Source organism: Lactuca serriola, chromosome 9 (assembly GCF_051521515.1).
Source record: "Lactuca serriola cultivar US96UC23 chromosome 9, Lser_US96UC23_V15, whole genome shotgun sequence".
NCBI classification, from domain to species: domain Eukaryota; kingdom Viridiplantae; phylum Streptophyta; class Magnoliopsida; order Asterales; family Asteraceae; genus Lactuca; species Lactuca serriola.
In genome coordinates, this window is record NC_136416.1 from 74204871 (window position 1) to 74227351 (window position 22481).

The window sequence follows — 22481 nt, forward strand, 5'->3', positions numbered from 1 at the left end:
AATATTGTACTTGATGTGAACAATGACAGTTGTATTATATTATGCATGGTGATGATGATGTTATGTTTTATTTATATTCATTGTAATGATATTTCAAGATGAAGTCACGCACAAGCCCCCGGACGTTTCCGTCGTCTGGTTCGGGGGTGTGACAGATTGGTATCAGAGCATTGTTTATAGTGAACTGACATATCTAATCATACTTGATATGCAACTATAAATGCGATGGGACTAAAACACTCTGAATAAAGTGCATACATTAAAACAATAACATTAAACGTCTCTGGAGGAAATGGAACACTGTGATTAAACTCGGGAAGTATGTAGTCATATTGGGGGTAAATATAGCCTGATCAACTATATTTATTCAAAATATGACCAACATGTGTTTGAGGGTAATCATAGCGGTAAATTGCCCTAGAAACTTACCTCATATCCAAAACTTCTCAGGAATTTAAACACAAATAATTAAAATACTATAGGAGTATTTTGAAATGTTATATACACACTCCCTTTACACACTTCTCACTCCTAGTTTCTCACACAGTCACCATGGACGAAGCACAATAGGGCATTCTTTTCTACCAGAACCTAGTGGCCCACGGAGTAGTTGAGGAAGACCCCGTGGTGGAGGCGGCCCCCGATGTCGAGCCAGAAGAATACATGGAGACGGATTATGAGTTTGGGGAATACGATGAGGTCACAGAGGAGAATGGAGATATGAATGAAGTACCTAGTGAACCTCCTACTTCCGAGACAGTTCAGGATCACTCCATAGCACCACGGGATCCCGTAGATAGGACTCACTCCCTAGAGGAGGAGGTTGCCACTCTTCGGCAACAACTTTTAGCGATAGAGGCCCGAGCTGTTCAGGCCGAGCACGAGAGAGATGAAGTGGTCAGAGAGATGACCGAGATGGATACTCTTGTCGCACGACATTTCGGCATATGATATTGTTGGCAGACCCATCTCATCATAGTTAGCACCTGTTTTTTTTGGAAGAGATAGTTAGCACCTGTTCATGTACTCCCGTTATGATTTTCTTTTGATGTTTTACTCTATGTACTATCGACCATATGTTTAAGTGATTACACTACTCATAGGGTCGTCATGCTGACGGATTATATGTTTCCCCATGTACTGTATGACTTTTTGGCAAATTTTCATGTATTAAAAACAATTATTATTAATAGAAATGTTCTATGCTTTATCGTGATGTTTTTATCTGCTATGTGTTATATTTCCTCGTTTAATGTTAATACATGGAATCACTTAGATGCAAACTCGATTTGCCGAGTCTGTGGAATTCTAAACTCAGAATATGATATGTACTCAACGCCTTTCCGTTCTTTGACAGAAAGATGCCTCAAAGACCCAACCGTGGAAACAACACAACACCGAACCCACTAGAATCAAACTCAGTTGCATTCCAAGAAGCAGTGTCTGCTGCAGTCACTGCAGCACTTGCGCAGATTCGCAACGGAAACAACAGAGAAGGCAATAGACAGGGAACGGGAAGCACAAATAAAGGAACAAACCATGACACCACACGGACCTGCACCTACAAGGACTTCACCAATGCCAAACCTCGAACCTTCAATGGAACAGGAGGCGTAATAGCCCTAAAGCGATGGATTGAGAAGGTGGAATCAGTTTTTGAAATTTGCGGGTGTCCGGAAGGGTGTAAGGTCAAGTTTGTGGCCTGTACATTCATTGATCAAGCTCTCTCCTGGTGGAATGGTCACGTAGAGGCCATGACCCTCCCGGTGGCGAACGCGATGCCATGGCAAGATCTTAAGGAAATGATGTTGGCTGAATACTGTTTGAGAGGTGAAATCCAGAAGATGGAACAAGAGTTGTGGAATCTCACGATTCAAAAATCTGATATCGACGCATACATATCCAGGTTTAGTGAGTTGTCTCTCTTGTGTCCCAGAATGATCACCTCTGAAGGGAAAAAGATTGAGAGGTTTATCTGGGGATTGATCGCGCCAATCCAAGGGAATGTCATTGCAGCAAACCCTAATACGTATGATAGTGCAAAGAGGTTGGCCAAGAAATTGTATGATCATGGCAACAAAAAGGGTGCCAAAACTGGAGAAGCGGAGGTTAAGAAAGAAGGTGAGAACAAGAAGGGGAAAAACAACAAGCGAAAGGGAAAACAAAACTTTGAATCATCAAAGAAACAACAAATTGTGACTGTCCATGCTGCAACTCAAGCTACCACCACACCACATGCTCCAGCCTCATCCACACCAAATAATCCCAAGCAATACTCAGGGACCCTTCCTAAGTGTAGCAAATGCAAATTTTACCATTAGGGAGAATGTAGAGAGATGCACTGCACAAGCTGCAACTGAAGGGGTTACACTGCAAGGTACTGCAGAGCATATCCGCAACAAAACCAACAGTCAAACAACAACAATCGCAACAACAACAACAACAACAACAATTTTGGGGCCAATTACACCTGCTATGGGTGTGGAGAAACCGTCCATTTTCAGCGCAACTGCCCTAAAACAAACAATCAAGGGGCAAGAGCAACAGGAAGAGTGTTGACAATGGGTCAAGGCCAAGCAGTGCAGGACCCAACAGTTGTTACTGGTACGTTCCTACTTAACGACTCATATGCATGCATCTTCTTTGATAGTGGGGCGGAGCAAAGTTTCGTTAGTAATAAATTCAAACACTTAATAAATCAACATCCCCAGAAGCTCAACGAAGCCTTCACGGTGGAAATGGCTAATGGGAAGACTGAAACAACCAAAGATATCTATGTAGGGTGCACGTTAACACTAAAAAACACTCCTTTCAAATAGACTTGATGCTAGTAAATATTAGGAGTTTTGATGTGATAATTGGCATGGATTGGTTGAGCCCCCACCGTGCTGATATTATGTGTTGCAACAAGGGCGCTCGCCTTCATCTCCCCAATCACGAAACCCTAACAATCTATGGCGATAAACCTAGCACCAACCTTTGCCTTATCTTGTGTATCAAGGCACATAAGTTTTTACACGAGAAGAAATACGCATTCCTTGCTCATGTGGTGGATAAGACCAAAGAAGAAGTGAACATTCAAGACATTCCAATGACATTTGACTTCCCGGATGTATTTCAAGAAGATCTTCTGGGAATACCCCCAGAAAGACAGGTCGAATTCCGCATCGACCTGATACCAGGAGTTATACCAATTGCCAAATCACCCTACAGGTTAGCTCCCGCCAAAATGCAGGAGTTATCCAGTCAACTAAGCGAGTTGCTGAGCAAGGGATTCATCCGACCAAGCTTCTCCCCCTGGGGAGCTCCGGTCTTGTTTGTCAAGAAAAAGGACGGATCCTTTAGAATGTGCATCGATTATAGGGAACTAAATTAGCTTACCATCAAAAATCGATACCCACTTCCACGAATCGACAATCTATTTGACCAGCTTCAAAGAGCTAGTTATTTCTAAATAATATATCTCAGATCCGGTTATCATCAACTCTGATTTCGGGAAGAGGATATTCCAAAAACTGCTTTTGGAACACAATACAGTCATTATGAATTTGTCGTGATGCCCTTTGGTCTGACAAATGCCCGCGCTTCATTTATGGACCTCATGAATCGAGTCTGTCGCCCATTCCTGGATAAATTAGTGATTGTCTTCATCGACGATATTCTCATTTATTCTCGAAGCGAAGAAGAGCATGGTCAACATCTCCGTCAAATCTTGGAAACCCTAAGAACTGAAAGACTTTACGCGAAGCTTTCAAAGTGCGAATTATGGATCCGCAGTGTAAACTTTTTGGGTCATGTAGTCATCATGGAAGGGATTCATGTAGATCCTTCCAAGATAAAGGCCATTGAAGGTTGGGCTATCCCAAGAACCCGAACAGAAATCAGTCAATTCTTGGGTCTCGCAGGCTACTACCGGAGGTTTATCCAGAATTTCTCTAAGCTAGCCAAACCCCTTACCACGCTGACACAAAAGGGTGAGTCTTTCAACTGGACGGAAAAGCAAGAAGCAGCCTTCCAAACCCTAAAACGAGCCCTTTGTAGCGCATCAGTACCATCCTTACCAGAGGGAACCGAAGATTTCGTGGTCTACTGCGATGCTTCGAACCAAGGGTTAGGCTGTGTCCTCATGCAGCGCGGAAAGGTGATAGCTTTTGCACCCAGGCAACTAAAAACGCACGAAGTAAATAACACCACTCATGATCTCGAGCTGGGAGCGGTGGTCTTCGCCCTAAAGATTTGGAGGCACTATCTCTACGGTACAAAGCACACCATTTTCACCGACCACAAAAGTCTCCAGCACATTCTGAATCACAAAGAGTTAAACATGAGGCAGCGAAGATGGGTTGAGCTGCTAAATGATTACGATTGCGGGATCAACTACCACCCGGGTAAGGCTAACGTGGTAGCCGATGACTTGAGCAAAAAGGAATATTCAGGTCGCCGGGAGAAAACCTTAACAATAACAATCCAATCCCACCTAACCTATCAACTCAAGGAAGCCCAAACAAATGCATTAAAGCACGAGAACGTCGCAAATGAAATGTTGCATGGGATGGACAAGAACTTCGAAGTCAAGGAGGACGGAGCTTATTATTTCATGAAGAGAATCTGGGTCCCTAAATTTGGGGGTTTTAGAGGAATGATCATGGAGGAATCTCACAAGACGCGATATTTCATCCATCCAGGTTCAGATAAGATGTACACGGACATAAAACAGCATTATCGGTGGCCAAATATGAAGGCGGAGATCGCCACTTACGTGGGCAAGTGTCTCACTTGTGCCAAAGTAAAAATGGAATACCAAAAGCCTTCGGGACTTTTGCAACATCCAACAATACCGAGTGGAAATGGGAAATGATTACTATGGACTTCGTGACCAAATTACCAAAGACAGCAGGTGGATTGGATGCTATCTGGGTAATCGTCGATAGGTTAACAAAATGCGCTCATTTCTCACCAATAAAAGAATCCTACAAGATGGAAAAGCTGACGCGAATCTACATCAAGGAGATCGTAAGACTTCACGGAGTACCGGTGTTTGTTATCTCGGATCGAGATAGTAGGTTTACCTCGAGGTTTTGGCAGTCACTTCAGAAGGCAATTGGAACGCAATTGGATATGAGTACTGCTTATCAGTTATCACCCTCAAACCGATGGCCAAAGTGAACGAACCATACAAACACTTGAGGACATGTTGCAAGCTTGTGTGATTGATTTAGGCAAGTCATAGGAAGCCCACTTGCCCTTCGTCGAATTCTCATACAACAACAGTTATCACACGAGCATCAAGATTGCTCCTTTCGAGGTTCTTTATGGTCGCAAATGTAGATCGCCTCTATGTTGGGCTGAGGTGGGTGACACTCAACTAGCGAAAGAACAATCACCAGACAACACTCTCACAGGGCCAGAGATCATTCGGGAAATGACCAAGAAGATAGTCCAAATCAAAGCTCGACTTCAAGCATCGCGAGATCGACATAAGAGTTATGCTGACAAACGGCGAAAACCTCTGGAATTCCAGGTCGGAGATCGGGTACTATTGAAATTCTCTCCCTGGAAAGGAATGATTCGTTTTGGGAAACGGGGAAAACTGAACCCGCGATACATCGGACCATTCGAGATCCTCTCCCGAATTATTCCGATAGCCTATAAGCTGCAGCTACCTTCGGAGTTCAGCAATGTACACCCTGTGTTCCACGTCTCGGATTTGAAAAAGTGCTTATCAGACGAAACTCTTGTCATTCCTTTGGAAGAGATCAAAATAAACGAGAATCTCCTATTCGTCGAAGAACCGGTTGAGATTTTGGATAGGGAAGTGAAGCGTACGAAGCAGAGCCGCATTCCGATTGTGAAGGTTTGATGGAACGCTAAGCGTGGACCAGAAATCACATGGGAACGCGAAGACCAGATGAAGCAGAAGTACCATCACCTATTCTCTCGTTCTTAAGTCCTTCTTTCAAAAGAATTTCGGTACGAAAGTCCCTCTAACGGGGGGATAACGTCATAACTAGCATTTTAGCTAGGAAATTCTATTCTCATGTAAGCATTCATCTAGTGTAGTGACTTGTACTCTAAGTGAATATCATGCCCTATACTCACTCACTACATCTATTATAGTCAACTATGTGTTGAAAACCCTATAAATCCCGATTTAAGTTTATTATGGACTAGGACTCTCTTATTGGGCCAATAAACTTTCAACTTGACTATGATGGGCCTAGAAACCTTAATTGGGTTATAATTGGACCCATATTCATAAAACATAACATTTTGGGCCATGTGGGACTAAAAATGATTCCATTTACCCTAATGGGCCTTGTTGGGCCATAAATAATTTAATTAGCCCTAATGGGCAATAAACCCATTCCTTTATACAATATTGGGCTGTGAACCTCCTTAAGAGCCCAATGGACTGAGAACTAATTATCTGGGCCACATAGGATCATGACCAAGCATGTAAGGCCCAAGCTATCCATCCTTTCCTCTCTTCTTAGCCTCTCTCGGCCCAACTATGCAAAAAAAAAAAGGAAGAGAAAATGATTAATTAACTAATGCATGACACCTAACGCTTAAACAAATCAGTCTTTTATGGCCGTGAAATTGGGGATGTCACATATGATGTTTGTTTTATATAAGTCAAATTGTTTGCAATAGGTGGATCACATTTGCACATCTATACAATAGAAAAGGTGGACCAAACGTCTACAGTATGAAAGAAGAAGACTGTTTGTTTTTTTAAATACTACAGACTGCTAGAATAAACTAAAATCTAATTAAACTGGTTTTTTAAATAACATAAAAAAGTTTTTCAATAATTTGTGACTTTATTATAGATAATTAAAATGTAAGTCAACTTTTATGTATTATTGTATAAAAAGTGAAAATAAAATGGTACGAATTAACGTATATATTTGATAAAAACCAATAAACTTTGGTCACAAGGTTATGTCTAAACATTGTAATTAGGGATAAAAGAATTTAACATATAAAATGGATGAAATTATACTTTGATTTTATATGAAATTTTTCAAAAAATTTATTTTACTTTTATCAATTTAATTAATTAAAAACTGTTCATAAATATTTTTCTCAAGAAATGAATGATACTACATTAAATAATGTTTATAAAATTTGACACAAAAAATATAAGATAATGATATATATATATATATATATATATATATATATATATATATATATATATATATATATATATATATATATATATATCCGGTCTATAATTTAGCATAAAACCGATCGTTGTTGAACCGTCGAGTCCGACCGGTTCGAATCGTTTTTTTAATTAAAACACTGATGAGTTCTGACATGGTATCAACCTAAAAAACAATCCAAAGTTGTCACACTCTCGGCCGGTGGTGGAAACGCCGAGCCGTGACATTGGCACGCTTGATTATCCAAACGACATTACTACATTGATTCTTACTTAATGAAACATATCTATTTCCACGCTCTTGTTCTTCCTTGCATTGATTTTTTCTTCTTCCGATTCCCTAGGAATACATGGATTTTGAAAACGATCAACATAATGTTGTAGAGTTCACATGTCTTAAGCTTTAGGGGTAGGCCTGGCAATCGTGTCGTGTTCGAGTTGGCGGGTTGGCGGGTCAAAATATGTCAACCCAAACACGACCCATTTAAATATACAGGTCATGGGTTGACAGGTTTGGAACATAAACCCATATATGACCCGCCAACCCATTTATTTATATGGGTTCACGGGTTGGCGGGTTCGTAGGTCAGATTCTATAAATAAAATTGAAAAATAAACATGAATAAATTCTTGATGGTTGATGCAAACATATCCAAATTTTAGACACTTAGGTCTTAAACATCCAAATGAAAATTAAAAACATTCATAGAAACTTGTTCAAACTAAACATTAATACAAACATAGATAATTCAAGTGCTAAAGTAATAGCTACAATTCCCATTTATTTCTCCAAAAAAAACAAAGTCAATTCTCCAACACCATTTCGATACCTGATTTTTTGATCACAGAGTAACAGAGGGGAGGGTGGGACTGTGGGAGACTGGAAGTCTGGAAGAGGGAGCTACGCTCATACGTGATTTGATTTTGAGATTATTATTTAGGGCAAATGGGCAAAATGGTTACAGACTTAGCCTTACAAGTTACGACTTACGACCTTTGACATCCACCACAAGTCAAAATGTCAAAGCAGTCAAATAGTCTATGAATCAATGGTAGATATTATATAATACTTATTAAATATTAATACTTGATGCATAAATGCATTTAAAAATAAAATAATTTTTTAATATTAAGAATATAAACGGGTTGGCGGGTCAAGCCGTTTATTTTTTGAGAAACTCATATATGACCCGTTTAATAAACGGGTTGGCGGGTTGAAAAACTCAACCCAAACTCATTTATTTCGTGTCGTGTCAAGAATTGTCAGACCTATTTAGGGATATAAAATCTTTGTTTATGAATACATAGGCTTCCAAGATTCTTCTATTAACATGGAGTATAACTTCTCATATTCTCCTTTAGTATTTGATTTGCTTCTTTCATTTATCAGAAAAGAATTTGGATTATAACTCGATCAGTTTTGAGTAGTTTTTTACTTTTTAGATAAAATACTTAGGAAAGTGTTTACCTTTATATTATATATTATTAATATCTTTATATCTTATTTTTCCTAGGATAGGTATTTTCTTTCGAACTTATCCTATAACCTTTTCCTTTTATTTGAATAAGTTTCTTTTGACCTTTCATATTTTTAATTATCTATTAGGCATTTTCTTCTAGGTAGAATAATTTATTTATTTCATACTTTAATTATTCCCTAGGCATTAACCTCCAGGTAATTTTATTTATTTAATCATACTTTGATTACTCCTAGGCAATTTAATTTACAAAGATTGATGGGTAGTGTTACAATGAGTCCCTATAACCGAGCTATATGACTTGAAATTTCCTCGTCACGACACTTCATCGGACGTCGTAACAAAGACTATAAAGTTATGCCTGACGAGGATGTAGCTAGAAAGCACAGGTGCGAGTGTCAATCATGTATAGATCTATACTTACCTTTCACGTTCACTTAAGATTAACGATTATAGGTCCGGTGTAGCCGAATATCAATCAACTATGGATGAATAATACGTCTCATTTAACCAGTGTTCTAAAAGGCGCGCCATGGCGGGCGCCAAGGCGCGCCATGGCGTGAGGCGCGGCGTCGCCGTTACGAAAAGCTTCATAACGTTGCTGTTAGGCGTGGCGCATGGCAAGGCGTGATATGGCGTGCCATGGCGTGTTATGGCGCGTGTTTTTCGTTTGAGACACGTTTTTTTGCTCTTTTTTATACCTTTTCTAATCGGACATACAAGTATTGTGTTTTTTATTAACTTTCTGTTATTAGTTGTTGATATAACACTTCTAAAAACTAGGTATATTTGATATAAATTTATATTTATGCGGTAATATAATTATAAATTAATACAAAATCGCCGCTTTACATCACGCCTTGAAAAACGTCATGGCTCGCCATAACTCGTTAAGCTTGAGGCTTGGCCTTGCCGCCACGCCACGCCACGCCTCACGCCTTTTAGAACCTTGCATTTAACACATACTTTGTTTAACCTTTTAAGTATGATTCTTTATGTCCTTTTTTATTTAGTTTTTCCTTTAATATACTTTTCTTTACATAATTATCAATATATATATATATATATATATATATATATATATATATATATATATATATATATATATATATATATATATATATATATATAGTTAACCCTTAATATATAATATTTATCTTTATTTTAATATCTTTGATAGGTTATGGTACACTTAAGTACATTGACTATCCTTATGTTTGCTTTTGATATAGTTTATTCCATAATTATTCAAATATGTATATAAATGTTATACCATATCTATAAAATAATTATTTGATATTCTTAAGATATTAAAGCATTGTAACAACTAGGTACAATGTTTATCCTATGATTTTGACAGCATAATGACTAGAAACTAGGTTATTCTAGGGAATAGGTCAGCATAGAAATAGGTATAATCCTTGAGTATAGTCTTAGACATTATAACGACTAGGCATAATATCATTCTTAAAGCTTATGTAAGGTAACTACCAGACGTAATATTATCCTAACGTTCGCATTCAGTTTCAAAACTATTGATATATTACAAGTAATAATCTTTTGTAAAATCATTGAAATAGTTTTATAGCATGTATTCCCCCTCATAAGATATTTGAAAATGGTAAAAGTGGGGTTGTGAAACTCACATTAACAACGTGATTTGAAAGACTCGGGTTATCAGATTGGAAACTTCCAACCATCTTAGGAGGAGGAGAGGATTCCGGATTGATTTAGAGAGAAAGGAAGAAAGTTCAAGGTCTGGATTTGGATGAAATGAGGGCTTCTATTTATAGGGTGGGTGCGTGTGGTACAATACATGCACGGTGTGCTCGAGCCTTGTGGCCCATCCAAAACTTTCCACGTGTCACCTTCCTGGTGGTCCATGTCTCTCGTATCTCGATGAATCTGGGGTCAGACGTACATGTCGGGAAAGACGTGCACCTCTTACGCACAAAAATGATTTTGTAAAATCATATCTTTTGCGTATGAGTTCTAATATTTACCCTCTTTATATCTACGAAATGGTCTCGACTAGCACTACAAATTACCATTAGGTTGTTTCGACAAATATTGACTTTCACCTTTTTGCATAACGGGGTAAAGTTTAATGATTTTATAAAAATCATATCTTCTTCATACAATCTCTATTTTCGGCGTTCTTTGTCCTATTGTGCTCACCTCGAGAAATACTATAACACCCGGATCTCGAGGTAATTCAAATTCCAATTTATGGCATTTAAGGTTTGCCATGGCATGGGGGAGGCACCACGACATGGAAAATAAAGAAGCATCGCGGGTCATTTTTAAGCCGCCACGACATGGTAGTATATAGCCACGACGTGACAGCTGGAAAATGACAAAACCCTATTTCCGAGTTTTTCTCCCTATTTAAAGGAATGAGCAAGCTAGGGTTTGCTTACCCTCAGCCTCCACCAGCCTCTTTGAGACCTGAGAAAAGCCTAATCCCCTCCTCCTTTTTTTAAGCCTTGTTTTGGTGTTCTTTGAAGCCATTGAAGGAAGAAAGAAGAAGAAGTGAGCTAAGTTCCAACAAGAAACTCTCCTCCTTCGAAAACTTCCAGCCATCTTGGAGGAGGAGAGGACTCCAAATAGATTTAGAGAGAAAGGAAGATAGTTTGAGGTGTGGATTTGGACGAAATGAGGGATTCTATTTGTAGGATTGGTGCACGTGGCGCAATACATGTGCGTCGTGCACGAGCCTCGTGGCCTATCCAAGACATGCCACGTGTTACCTTCCCGGTGGTCCACGTCTCTCGTATCTTGACGAATTTGTGGTCAGACGTACACGATGGGCAAGGCGTGCACCTCGTGTACACAAAAATGATTTTGTAAAAATCATATCTTTTGTATACGAGTTCTAATATTTACCCTCTTTATATCTATGAAATGGTTTCAACTAGTACTACAACTTTCCTTTAGGTTGTTTCGACAAATATTGACTTTCACGTTTTTGTCTAACGAGGTAAAATTTAATGATTTTTTTAAAAATCATATCTTCTTCATACGACCTCCGTTTTCAGCGTGCTTTGTCCTATTGTTCTCACCTCGAGAAATACTACGACTTTCCTTTTGATGACGTTAGCCAAAACTTAACCAATTTGTTAGTACTATTTTAACATTGTAAAATTGATATACGCGGTTGATTTTATTTCCTACAAAAATCGTAACTCCTCCAATTAAAGTTAGATTTTTACAAAATTTACATCTTTGAATTCACCTTGTAACATACTTTCCTAATATGTTACTTTTTACACTAATTAACACTTTTTTGCACACTTAATTGTGCGATTTACACATAATTTGGATGATTTTATCTTATATATTGAGACTCTAAGTCTTGTTCTTAGATACTTATCATTTTCCGAGTTCTTTTACAATCAATGGCTGGTCACAACTATTGCAATTGTCACATTCTCCCACTGTTTAAAGAATTTCGTCCCGAAATTCAGACCGTAGCGTTTTTCCTTATTAGGGGAGACCAGTTTCTTAATATTTGCTTGATCATTCCTTTTCGTTGGGATAACTTACCCTCCTTTTATCACCCATCCTTGGGTTTACATTGTTTCTTCTTCTAATTCTTTAACTTCAGCTTTTTGGTGTTTATTTATTCTTATTTTACTCCAGGAGGAAACCTAGGCTTAGGTTTTATTCTTCCTTTGTTTTTTTGTTGATTCCTAGAGGTATTTCTATGTTCTAATCTTCATGAATAAGTGTAGATTCTGTAGAGTCTATATGTGTTGTGATAAGTCGAACCTTAGGTAGTTGTCTTAATTGCGAATAACTTGTAAACGACAAAGGTCCACAAGACTTCGTTGTATATGTATTTACTAGGCACTTTGGTTGTTTGCTATGTAATGATGAATTCCTAGTAATTTTTATATTTGTGAGTATCCTATAAATAGGGTAGGTACATTAGAGGGTTGTAACCTTTTGCACTTGTATGCATCGAGCTTTCTTTCTCATTGCAACTCCTGTTGTACTCATTCCAGATTAATTGAGCTGAATCAGGATCTTATATAGATCTCGGTGTTCATACTTACTCTGATTTTACTTATGATTGATAAAAACTTTACTCAAACATCCTTTCAATTGGTATCAGAGTAGGAATCTTCACATCGTTTGAAGAATCTCATTCATATTTTCATCTTATTGAGCCATTCTTCTGATTAAATCATTGCGCAAGTGAAAATGTAATTCTTCAATCGATCATTGTGATTTTACATTTCTGCAATCGTTTTATCAATCATTTTGCATCCGATTTCTTTCTTTTCAAAGTTTATCCTCTTTTCAATCGATAAAATGAAACATCTGAATGTCAACGCTGTGATGAACTACACTAACTTGGTTGGATCTGCAATGAAAATTTCGATGCTGCTTCCTAAATATTAAGATCATTGGGTGAATCGTATGGAAGACTATCTCAACATAATTGATGAAGATCTATGGCGTTCAATCGAGAAAGGACCTTATCGTGCTGATCTTATTCAAGTAGTTGGAAATGTTGGTGTTGCAAAGGACATGATTACTCCAGGCACCAAGGAGAAGGCGAATGAAAAACGTTGTCTTCGTGAATTGTGTGGAGCTTTGCCACAGGTGGTTTACAATTACATTCTAGGTTGCAAGACAGCGAAAGAAATTTAGGACACTTTGAAAGAGAAATATCAAGGTAGTGAAAGACCCAAAAAGAGCTCAATCACTCGATGCTTATCAGATTTAACCGATTTAAACAAAAGGAGAGTGAATCTATCAAAGCTTGTTATGATAGATTCAATGATCTTATCTAAAAGTGTACCAAATATGGCATTGTTCGTACCACACTTGAGTTCGAAATCACCTTCATCCTAGGCTTGAAGAAAGAATGGAAGAACATTTTCCTTATGATCAAGACGTACGGGAATTTCGACACATACTCTCTGTCGAATCTCTACAATATCTTGAAAGCACATGAGTCTGAAGTGAAGGAGATAGCTGAAGAGAACAAAAAGATGAATTTTGGTGGTTCAATGGCACTTATTTCTATGACAACTAGGAATGAGAATGGTTCTGATGATGACGCCGAGGAAAATGAAGAATGTATTCTACTCAACTCTGATGACGAAGCTATAACTTATTACTCCAATAATAAGGTAAAGAAGTCTAATAAGGTGGATTCCGTTAGATGATATTCAGGTGCGGAAATGTGTAGTCGATGATTCTGCGGTGATTTCGTTAGATGATATTCAGGTGGATGACGCCTGAATTACGTGGAAAAGCCCAATACTAAGACTATGTGTAATAAGGTGGTGAATCTGGTGAAGGTACAATGGAAGCACCGAAGAGGCTCTGAGTGGATCTGGGAGCCGGAGGACGAGATTAGATAGCACTACCTGGATTTATTCGCATCATAGGACTTCGAGGACGAAATCTAATTCTAGTTGGGGAGAGTTGTAACATCTAAAATCTAGGTATTCTTTTAAAAAATAAACGTTAACTACAGTGAAGATTTTTGAGTTATGGAAATTGTTTCTTATTTTTTATTTTTTTATTCATGTCAATCGGGTTAAAGAAAGAAAAGGAACATGACACCTTTTCTAAAAAAAATTGATAAATAACCGATTTTGATAAATAAGTTTAAAATTTTTTCCTAATAAATAAAATAAAGATTTTTTTTGTTATATAACTTGCTTTTTTCTTATGTCAATTTGTGGTAATTTTAAATAGATATCGATTTTATTGATTTTATTAATGGATTTTTATATATATATATTTTTAAAATTAACCTACATAATACATACATCACACAACTAATATACCTATTATATAAATAACTTTTTTCAAAATCACCAATTTGATTAAAAACTTAAAAGTGAGTTTTAGAGCATCTGTCTTTGTCATGGAACTTTCAACAAGATTTGTTTAAATGGTTAAAACTTATTCGATTAAAAAAATATCTAATTATATACGTACACATGCAAATGGATAAAAATCAGAAAGTATACATAAAGTCACCCTTATGTCAAGTTCCATTTTAATAGTGGATAAAATAACTGAAGCAACTTTGTTAAAATGACGAATTTGTACAATATAAATCACTTCCGATCGACGATCGTATTTGAATTGCCTTTTGTTACGATAAAAGATAGGATCATAAGATCAATTGATAAAAATGAGTTTTAGTTAAAAAAAACAAATAGGTATTGTAATTAATCTGCACCAAATCATCCGAAATCCATTCATTCAATTAAAGCATCATATCCCTAAATCATCAAAAAAACATTCACTACTAAAATCATTAAGAACCCTAACATGTTCTTGTCAAACAATACCTTAGATCGTAGAATCATAGATTGCGAATTCAATCAGTTATAATTTCCAGAAATCAAAATGCTCCCAATCTTATAACTCAAGAAAGCATCGATGCACGCATACTGCACTTGCGCCAGAGTCAGCCGTTCATCATCCCAATCGCTCATCGTAACATTCTGGGGTTTGATCAACTCCTTTCCGAGGACCCTTCTCGTCAACCCTTTCAACCCTGCATTCCGAAGATTCCTCATGCCATACTCCTCTGCTGCCAAATCCCCAATGTCAGCCGTATTCGCAACCTCCAGGTTCCAATTCTGCATAAGTTTCTCTACGTCGTTATTGATCCCGACGCCGACGAATGTGTAGGAGGGATTGCGGAGGAAGTTTTTGAGCGACTGAGGCATTGTAGGCGAGAAGAGGAGTTGAAAAATCAGACAGCGGCGTCCCACGCACAGTTGGAGGGTAGCCACAGGGTTTTCGTAGCTCCGAATGAGATTAGGACGCCACTCAACATCGACGCCGACGACGAGGGAGTGGGGACGACGGCGGTATTTGTGTTCGATGCGGGTTACCCACACATCGACGATGGATGGTGTTTTTGTGACTATAGGTAGAACAGTGTCTTCAAAGAAGGTGACCTCAAAAGTGTCGTGGGTATTGTTGGGGGTCTCATGCTCAAAACGTCTGATCGACATCGCCATTGTTATCGCCTCTGTGAAGTGAAGGAGCTTGATTTTGGGAGAGAATAATCGATGGGTTTAAAGGAATCGGAATCGGATTTGAAATTTTATAGAAAATGGCAGTAAAACCTGTGAAAGAAAGCACAACAATGCTTTGCGTTGATGGTGGTTTTTTTTATAATTTTACTTTTAGCCCTCATAGATACATTTCTTTTTACTTAATGGTCCATTAAACTCAAAGTTTCATCAAACAAAATCCAATTTTTTGTTTTGTATGGAACGAGGGTCGTGAGGTCTTGTACATTTTTCTGCTGGTGTACAACACACTCTATAGTTTTTACTTTTTAGGGGCTTTTGACAAAAAAAATTTATATCTGATAAAATATGATTGTTTGTCACTCTGACGATTTTAAAAGTGTTAGTGTCTAATGTTTGTTAGAATTATTATTTTTTCCCTTAAGTTTACAAATTTACAAAATAAAAAAAAACCCTCAAATATGAAATAACATTTGCCAAAAAAGAAAGAAGTAAATTTTATAAATAAAAAATTATCATAAGTATATTTTTCAAATTTGACATGAAAGTCATTACATTTATCAATTTTTTTGGTTTTGTCTCTAAAAAGTTTGCTATTACAAGTAACAATGGCAAAATAAAAAAAAATAGCAAATTTTAGACATCAATAAACAAAACCAAGGACTTTCATATCAAAAACCATAATTTTTATTACCAAGTTGTATAAGTTTATAAAAAAAAGCCAATGAAATATTGGTTCATTTGTTTACTTGTCATATTTTATCATTAACACTTGTAGATATTTATATAGAAACCTTCCATGTAATTAGTTTTTTTAGTTTAGCATCTAATCTTAATAAAATTGTTAGAATTAGAGGAGAATATATTTTCATTCATATAAAAAAAAAGGGATACAAGGTTCTTTAAATAATAAAACAAAACATAGTTAAACATAACAATATAACCTAATAAATGAAAATGATTTTGTCACATGTTTTTTTTCTAATACATTTTGTCACATGGCATTTTGTGGTTGTTTTCACTTTATCATTTTGCACTTGTCATTTTTTTAGGTTTTTCATTTTCTTAGATTAATTAATTAGTTTATAACCTGTGGGAACCACTAGTTACAAAATTAATTAATCTTTTACTAAAAACTCAAAATTATTAATCAATTATTTTATATAAATTATTATTTAAGTGATACGTTTTGAGTTATATAAAATTATAATCGTTGATTTAAATAAATACGTGAAATTATATCACCTTATAATATATATTAATTTTAATTTAACTTTTATTCTAATGTTATTAATTTAATGTAATTAGAGTGAGAAATTTAAAATTTGAAATGGAGAATCAATAGGTTGACAACTAGCATTAATTAGGAAACCTAACAGGATGACACGTGTCAAAATAAGAATAAAACTATTCTTTTATTAAAATATAAAGATGAAGATTTCCAAAATTCCAGGATGTAAACAGTTATATATGTAATCTCATTTTAGTAATGTAAACTATCATTCTATTAATTGGAAAATAATTTCATATAAATGAAAACGATTCTTTCCTCCCTATTTTCATTTTTCACAACTAATGATATATAATATAACAACTAATCATATAAAATGTAATCATTTCCTATTTAAATTTTCGAAATCTACCCTTCTTAATAAAAGAGTAATTTTTTTATATCATACTAGATTATAACCCGTGTACTACACGGTTGGCAGAATAAAACAAAAACTGAAAGTACAATGCTACAATTGACTTTAAAATAAAAGTTGAATGCTATAATTGAAAAAACAATGAAAGTTGAATGCTATAACTGAAAAAACAATGAAAGTTGAATGCTATAATTGAAAAAACAATGAAAGTAAAATGTTATAATCGATATCAAAATGAAAGTTGAATGCTATAATTTAAAAAAAAAAAGTAATCGCTATAATCGACATTGAAATGAAAGCTAAATACAATAACTGAAAAAAAAATGAAAGAAAAACGTTATAATGTACATTTAAAATGGTGACCATTGTAGCAACACAACCAATAAAAGCTTGCATATGCATCCAAATTTGAGCCAAATGTAGCATCAACCAAATAACACAATTGTTTGTGTAACCCAATGGGAAAAATAGTTTGTCCAAGTTTTGGTTCTATCCTTAGAGAAGAAACAAAATCTATAAGCTTGTACATATTCCTTAGCGAAAAAGATGTTGAAGGTTGAGAGATAAACTATATGACCAAATGAGAGTAATTAATGAATTCATAAATTAATGTGGATCAAACATTATATCACTGAGCAAAAAATGAATCAAATAAAAATACCCCTACAAACTTAAGAAATGTCAAAAATGCAAAAATGCCCATGGTGCAACTTAAGCAAGAATGTTTTATTCTATTTATACATTTAATGTGGTACTAAGCACATAAAAATTATTTTTTTTTAAGAAATTCATTCTACCGTTATGAGATTATATAAGATATTACACTTCAAACACTTGCTCGAAAATGAAGGAAATAAAATTAGCAATTCTACCAAATATTAGTTCTATTAAAAAATAGGTTTTATTTTAATAATAGTCTTTGTAGTGACATATTAAGATGTTGAATATATATAAAGTTCAAAAGACAATACAAAAACAAATGGATCAATGACAATCATTTTCACCCATAACTACTATGCCTATTTTGTTACCTGTGTATTTGGATTCACTAGAAATTACAAGTAAACAGCCATTTATTATTAAAGATTTCTTGCATAATTTTATATATGATAAATATCATAAAAGTAACAATAACAATAAGAGTATCCTTATATGTATAATAAAATCAAATATTGGTAGAAGCTTTGCATACCAGTAAAAGAAAGGTTAGGCAACTTCACTTCTACACTCTTTAAAATATTAGTACATATTACTAAAGGCCATACTTACAGCTTGAATCCAGTGTTTATGTACTTTGTAATCTAATGAGAAACCCTTGTCCCTCCACCAAAAGAAAATTAAAGTCTACTAGGAATATAAAATAGCTACTTAAATGGAAGATTATGATCCACCAAATCTTCTTGCTTCAATGTCATATTTAAGAGAGGGGGGAGAGAAAGAGAGAGAATAATATGAGTTAGATGCTCTCCTTTGATCACTTCTGATGCAAAACCCTCAATATTAAGAGTTCCCATCTTTTTTTACCCTCAGAAAGTTATAAACTTTACATTTTTTTAGAAATTTTCATTGTATAACCAAGTTATGAAAAAAAAAAAACAAATTGAAAAATAACATAAATGAATGATGGAAAATTTTCAAGTAAATGTTTAAAAACATAAGGAAAAAATCTTAACGTGGATCAAGGTAACCAAATGTTCCACCAAGAGCAATCTCATTGGAAGAACAATTTGGAATATGAATAAATCTAACAATTAACCAAAAGATAGAGATGAAAAACATATCTAGAGCCAACGTGAGCTTTGATACAAAGTGGGTGTTTCCAGAAACACATCTATCTTTGTTGAGGTGTCCGATTTTCGAGTCTACTGTGGAGTCGGTGGACCATCTTTTATTCTCTTATTCGGTTAGGGTGATTTTTGCGCATGTTGTTTGTTGATAGGACTTTCGTGTTCCAGTTTTGCCTTCTTATGGAGATTGGTTTGCTTAAATTCAAAGCCTTTGGTTACATAAAAGAATGAAAGATCACTTAGAGGGACTATTCTTTGTGATGTGGGGGCATATATGTAATGGTGGAGGGGCTAGCCGGTACTTCGCCACCCCAAAAATTTCAATTCATATCCATTTAACCCACCGCCAACCCTATCTCATGAGTTTTTTCTTTAAATATCAAATAATATACAATATCTTCATATAATACTTGCATGTTGGTAGATTCTCTTTTTTCAAAATGAAAAAAATCCATTTGTTGAAATAGATTATAACATAACAAATAAAGAATGTATAATAGTGATTTTTAAGTGTTACTGATTGAAAAAAATCCCACTAAGATCCGATTCTCTCAAAAATTTTAAAAACTTTGGTCCGAGAAAAGCACACAACTGCTTTTTAAGACGCTAAAAACCACAAAATGCTAAAAAAAATCCCAAAATAAAAAAAAAAACAGTCAATGACATCTCTGCCTCACGGTCATCTCTCACTAGTAACACTAATAAATAAGCCTCTTTTATCCTAAACTTCTGGCTCTCCCCTGCATATATGGATGTTCAGAAATTGTTTAAAAAACCTCAACCAAAGAAGGCTAGTTTGTTTGATAATATTGTCATGCAAGCTTATTGTTAGTGTAATAATAGACATATAAGTTCTTATGTTAATTATGTGGATTGATTTCAAAACCTTATATTGGCTATTTTATGATCATTTCGTTTACTTTCTTTTAGAATTCTTTTGCTAAGCGGGTTTTAATATATTTTTGTTGTCCTAAAAAAATATTCAAAAGCATAAAATCATCCTAATGTCAAGTTCCACAAAAGAATCGATAAAAATACATAAAATCTATATATACCTTATAAAGGAGGTCATTCAAATGAATATGGTTCAAGAGATATCATTTTCTCGAAACATATTCATTTGAAAGTCCTAAAATCTTCACCTTATGCTTCTTAAATGATTAGTTAATTGAAATATTTTGCATATATAATAAATACTTTTTTTTCTTCTCTTTTCATTTTGCTTTATCTTCTCTTTTCATTTTTGTTATCTAGAGTGCATGATAATGAAGAAGTCTCAAATGTGTTTGCTTTCTTCTTTCATGTAACACCCTATTTCGAGTCGTTTCATAATTCGGGACCGCGACATAGAGATCAAGTATCATAAGGCTTTGAGATTTTGGGAAAGAGAGGTTTAGACCCATTTGGATGTGGGTAATGTAGATTACGGGATCCAAGAGTTTGGTTTGTGTTGGAGTTAAAGGGTAGAATAGGAAAAGTGATGTTTCAGACTTCTTGCATGAAATATGGATTTTTGTTCGGGAAGATTTTAGTCCAAGATATCTAGATAATATTGTGGGGCTCTTCAATACCTTTCTGTGGATATAAAGATCGTCGAAAACGGAGTTGGCACGAAAAAGTTATAACCGTTTGAAGTTAGGAATGTTTTGGGCTTAGTCTAGTACGTTGGGTGTACTAGGCATACCTGGAGTACGTTGGGCGTACTAGGTATACCTAGAGTACATTGGGTGTACCTGGAGTATGATGGGCATACGTGATCAATGCCTAAACCCTATTTTCGTAGTTTGAGCCCTATTTAAGCTCCTTAACTCCCCAAACCTATTCCATTCTCATCCTCCACCTCCCCAACACCCTCCCTTGAAAAACCTAACCCTAGTTTGAGCCTTTTGATCAAAATAAGGTGTGCTTGAGTGCTTTGAAGTGTTCTTGGTGCATCTTGGAGAAGAAGGAACTCTTTGGAGAAGTGTTGGTTGCATTGGAGCTTGTAGATCCAGATTTTGTGCACCTTGATTTGTCTTCTAGAGGTATAAATTTTGAATCTTGATGATGCATTTGATAAATCTAGTTAGTCTTGGGAGTTATGAGCTTTTGGTCACTTTAGTGCATAAAGTTTAAATCTTGAAAGTATGTGACCTTGTTATGGATAAAGTTGGAAACTTTATCCATCTAAACATCATATTGATTCAGATCTAAAGGTTTGAGACTTGGAATTAATGGACTAAGTTGGAAAAGATGCACTTTTGGTCTTTTGTAATACTTAAAATGTAACGCCCGACTCATCATGTAAACACTTTTAGCAATTTATTTCCTTTTTTGGACTTTTGGGGCTCGAGTACAGTGGGTATACACATGGTATGTTAGGCGTACTCCAAAAGGTGGCTTGTGACGGGGTGTCCCCTACGTACGCTGGGTGTACCCATACATACGGAGGGCGTACGTAAGCCAGGGGCAAACCCTATCTTTTAGGGTTTTCACCTTATTTAAGCTCATTAAGTCCTTCAAAGCCCTCACCTTATCAGCCTCCATTGCCTTTTTGAGCTAATATTGAAACCCTAGCCATCTTGAGAGTGTTCTTGAGCTTATTGAGAGTTCGTGGGTGTTCTTTAGTGATCTTGAAGGAAGAGGAACTTGGTGGTGGAGCATTATTTGAGTTGGAGCTTCAAGATCTATGGATATCTTCTTCATTGCAAGCTTTTGGAGGTAAAAAGTTCTTACCTTGATAGTTCCTAGCTTAGATCTCTTTTGGTAGGTAGATTTAGAAGTTTTTGTCCCATAACTTTGGTCTCATGGAGTATGGACTACTCCAGACCATTTGAGCTGTCCTTTTGAACATTAAGGAGTGCATGGAGTCATAAAAATCGGATCTTAGAGGTTAGGACTCAACCATGCATGAGTTGATGACCACTTAAGCGCAGAAGGATGCTAAATCCATGGTTTGAGTTCCATTAAGTCATGCAAAAGCATAAAGTTTGCAACTTTATGGCTTAATTGTACTTTAATGAACTTAGATATGAAGTTGGACATTAGGTCTTAACGAATTAAGATCTCAAAAGTGACCTATGGCCAACTGGGGCATATGTCGGTCATACCTACTTGTACGCTGCGCGTACGCGCTTGAAGTCCCGATTGTTGCAAAGCGTGTGAGTCCGTCGGGCAAACTGATGGTACACTCAGCGTACTCACTAGAGGGGAGTTTTAGGATTTAAGTTATGAGCCATCTTGAGCTTTAGTATTTTGGGCCTTGTTGGACAACAAGTTTTTCTGAGTTGGGCCTCTATAGAATTGGGCCTATTTCGGGCATGGATTATCTTTGGGCTTTAGGGCTAATTGTATTTGGGTCTTGGTGGGTTAGGCCCAATAAGGCAAGGATTAAGCATCCT

The 22481-nt window shown here is 36.0% G+C and overlaps 1 protein-coding gene across 1 annotated transcript; it reads right to left on the reverse strand.

Annotated features, from left to right (window-relative positions):
• Positions 1-15005: 15005 nt before the first annotated feature.
• LOC145075840 (3'-5' exonuclease-like) lies at positions 15006-15653 on the reverse strand. Its single transcript, XM_079021934.1, has one exon. The coding sequence runs from the start codon at positions 15651-15653 to the stop codon at positions 15006-15008; it is 648 nt and encodes a 215-aa protein (XP_078878060.1).
• Between the last annotated feature and the right edge of the window lie 6828 nt (positions 15654-22481).

Excerpts from the sequence above, each read along its gene's own strand:
- LOC145075840 (XM_079021934.1), bottom strand. The coding sequence starts at position 15,653 with ATGGCGATGTCGATCAGACGTTTTGAGCATGAGACCCCCAACAATACC.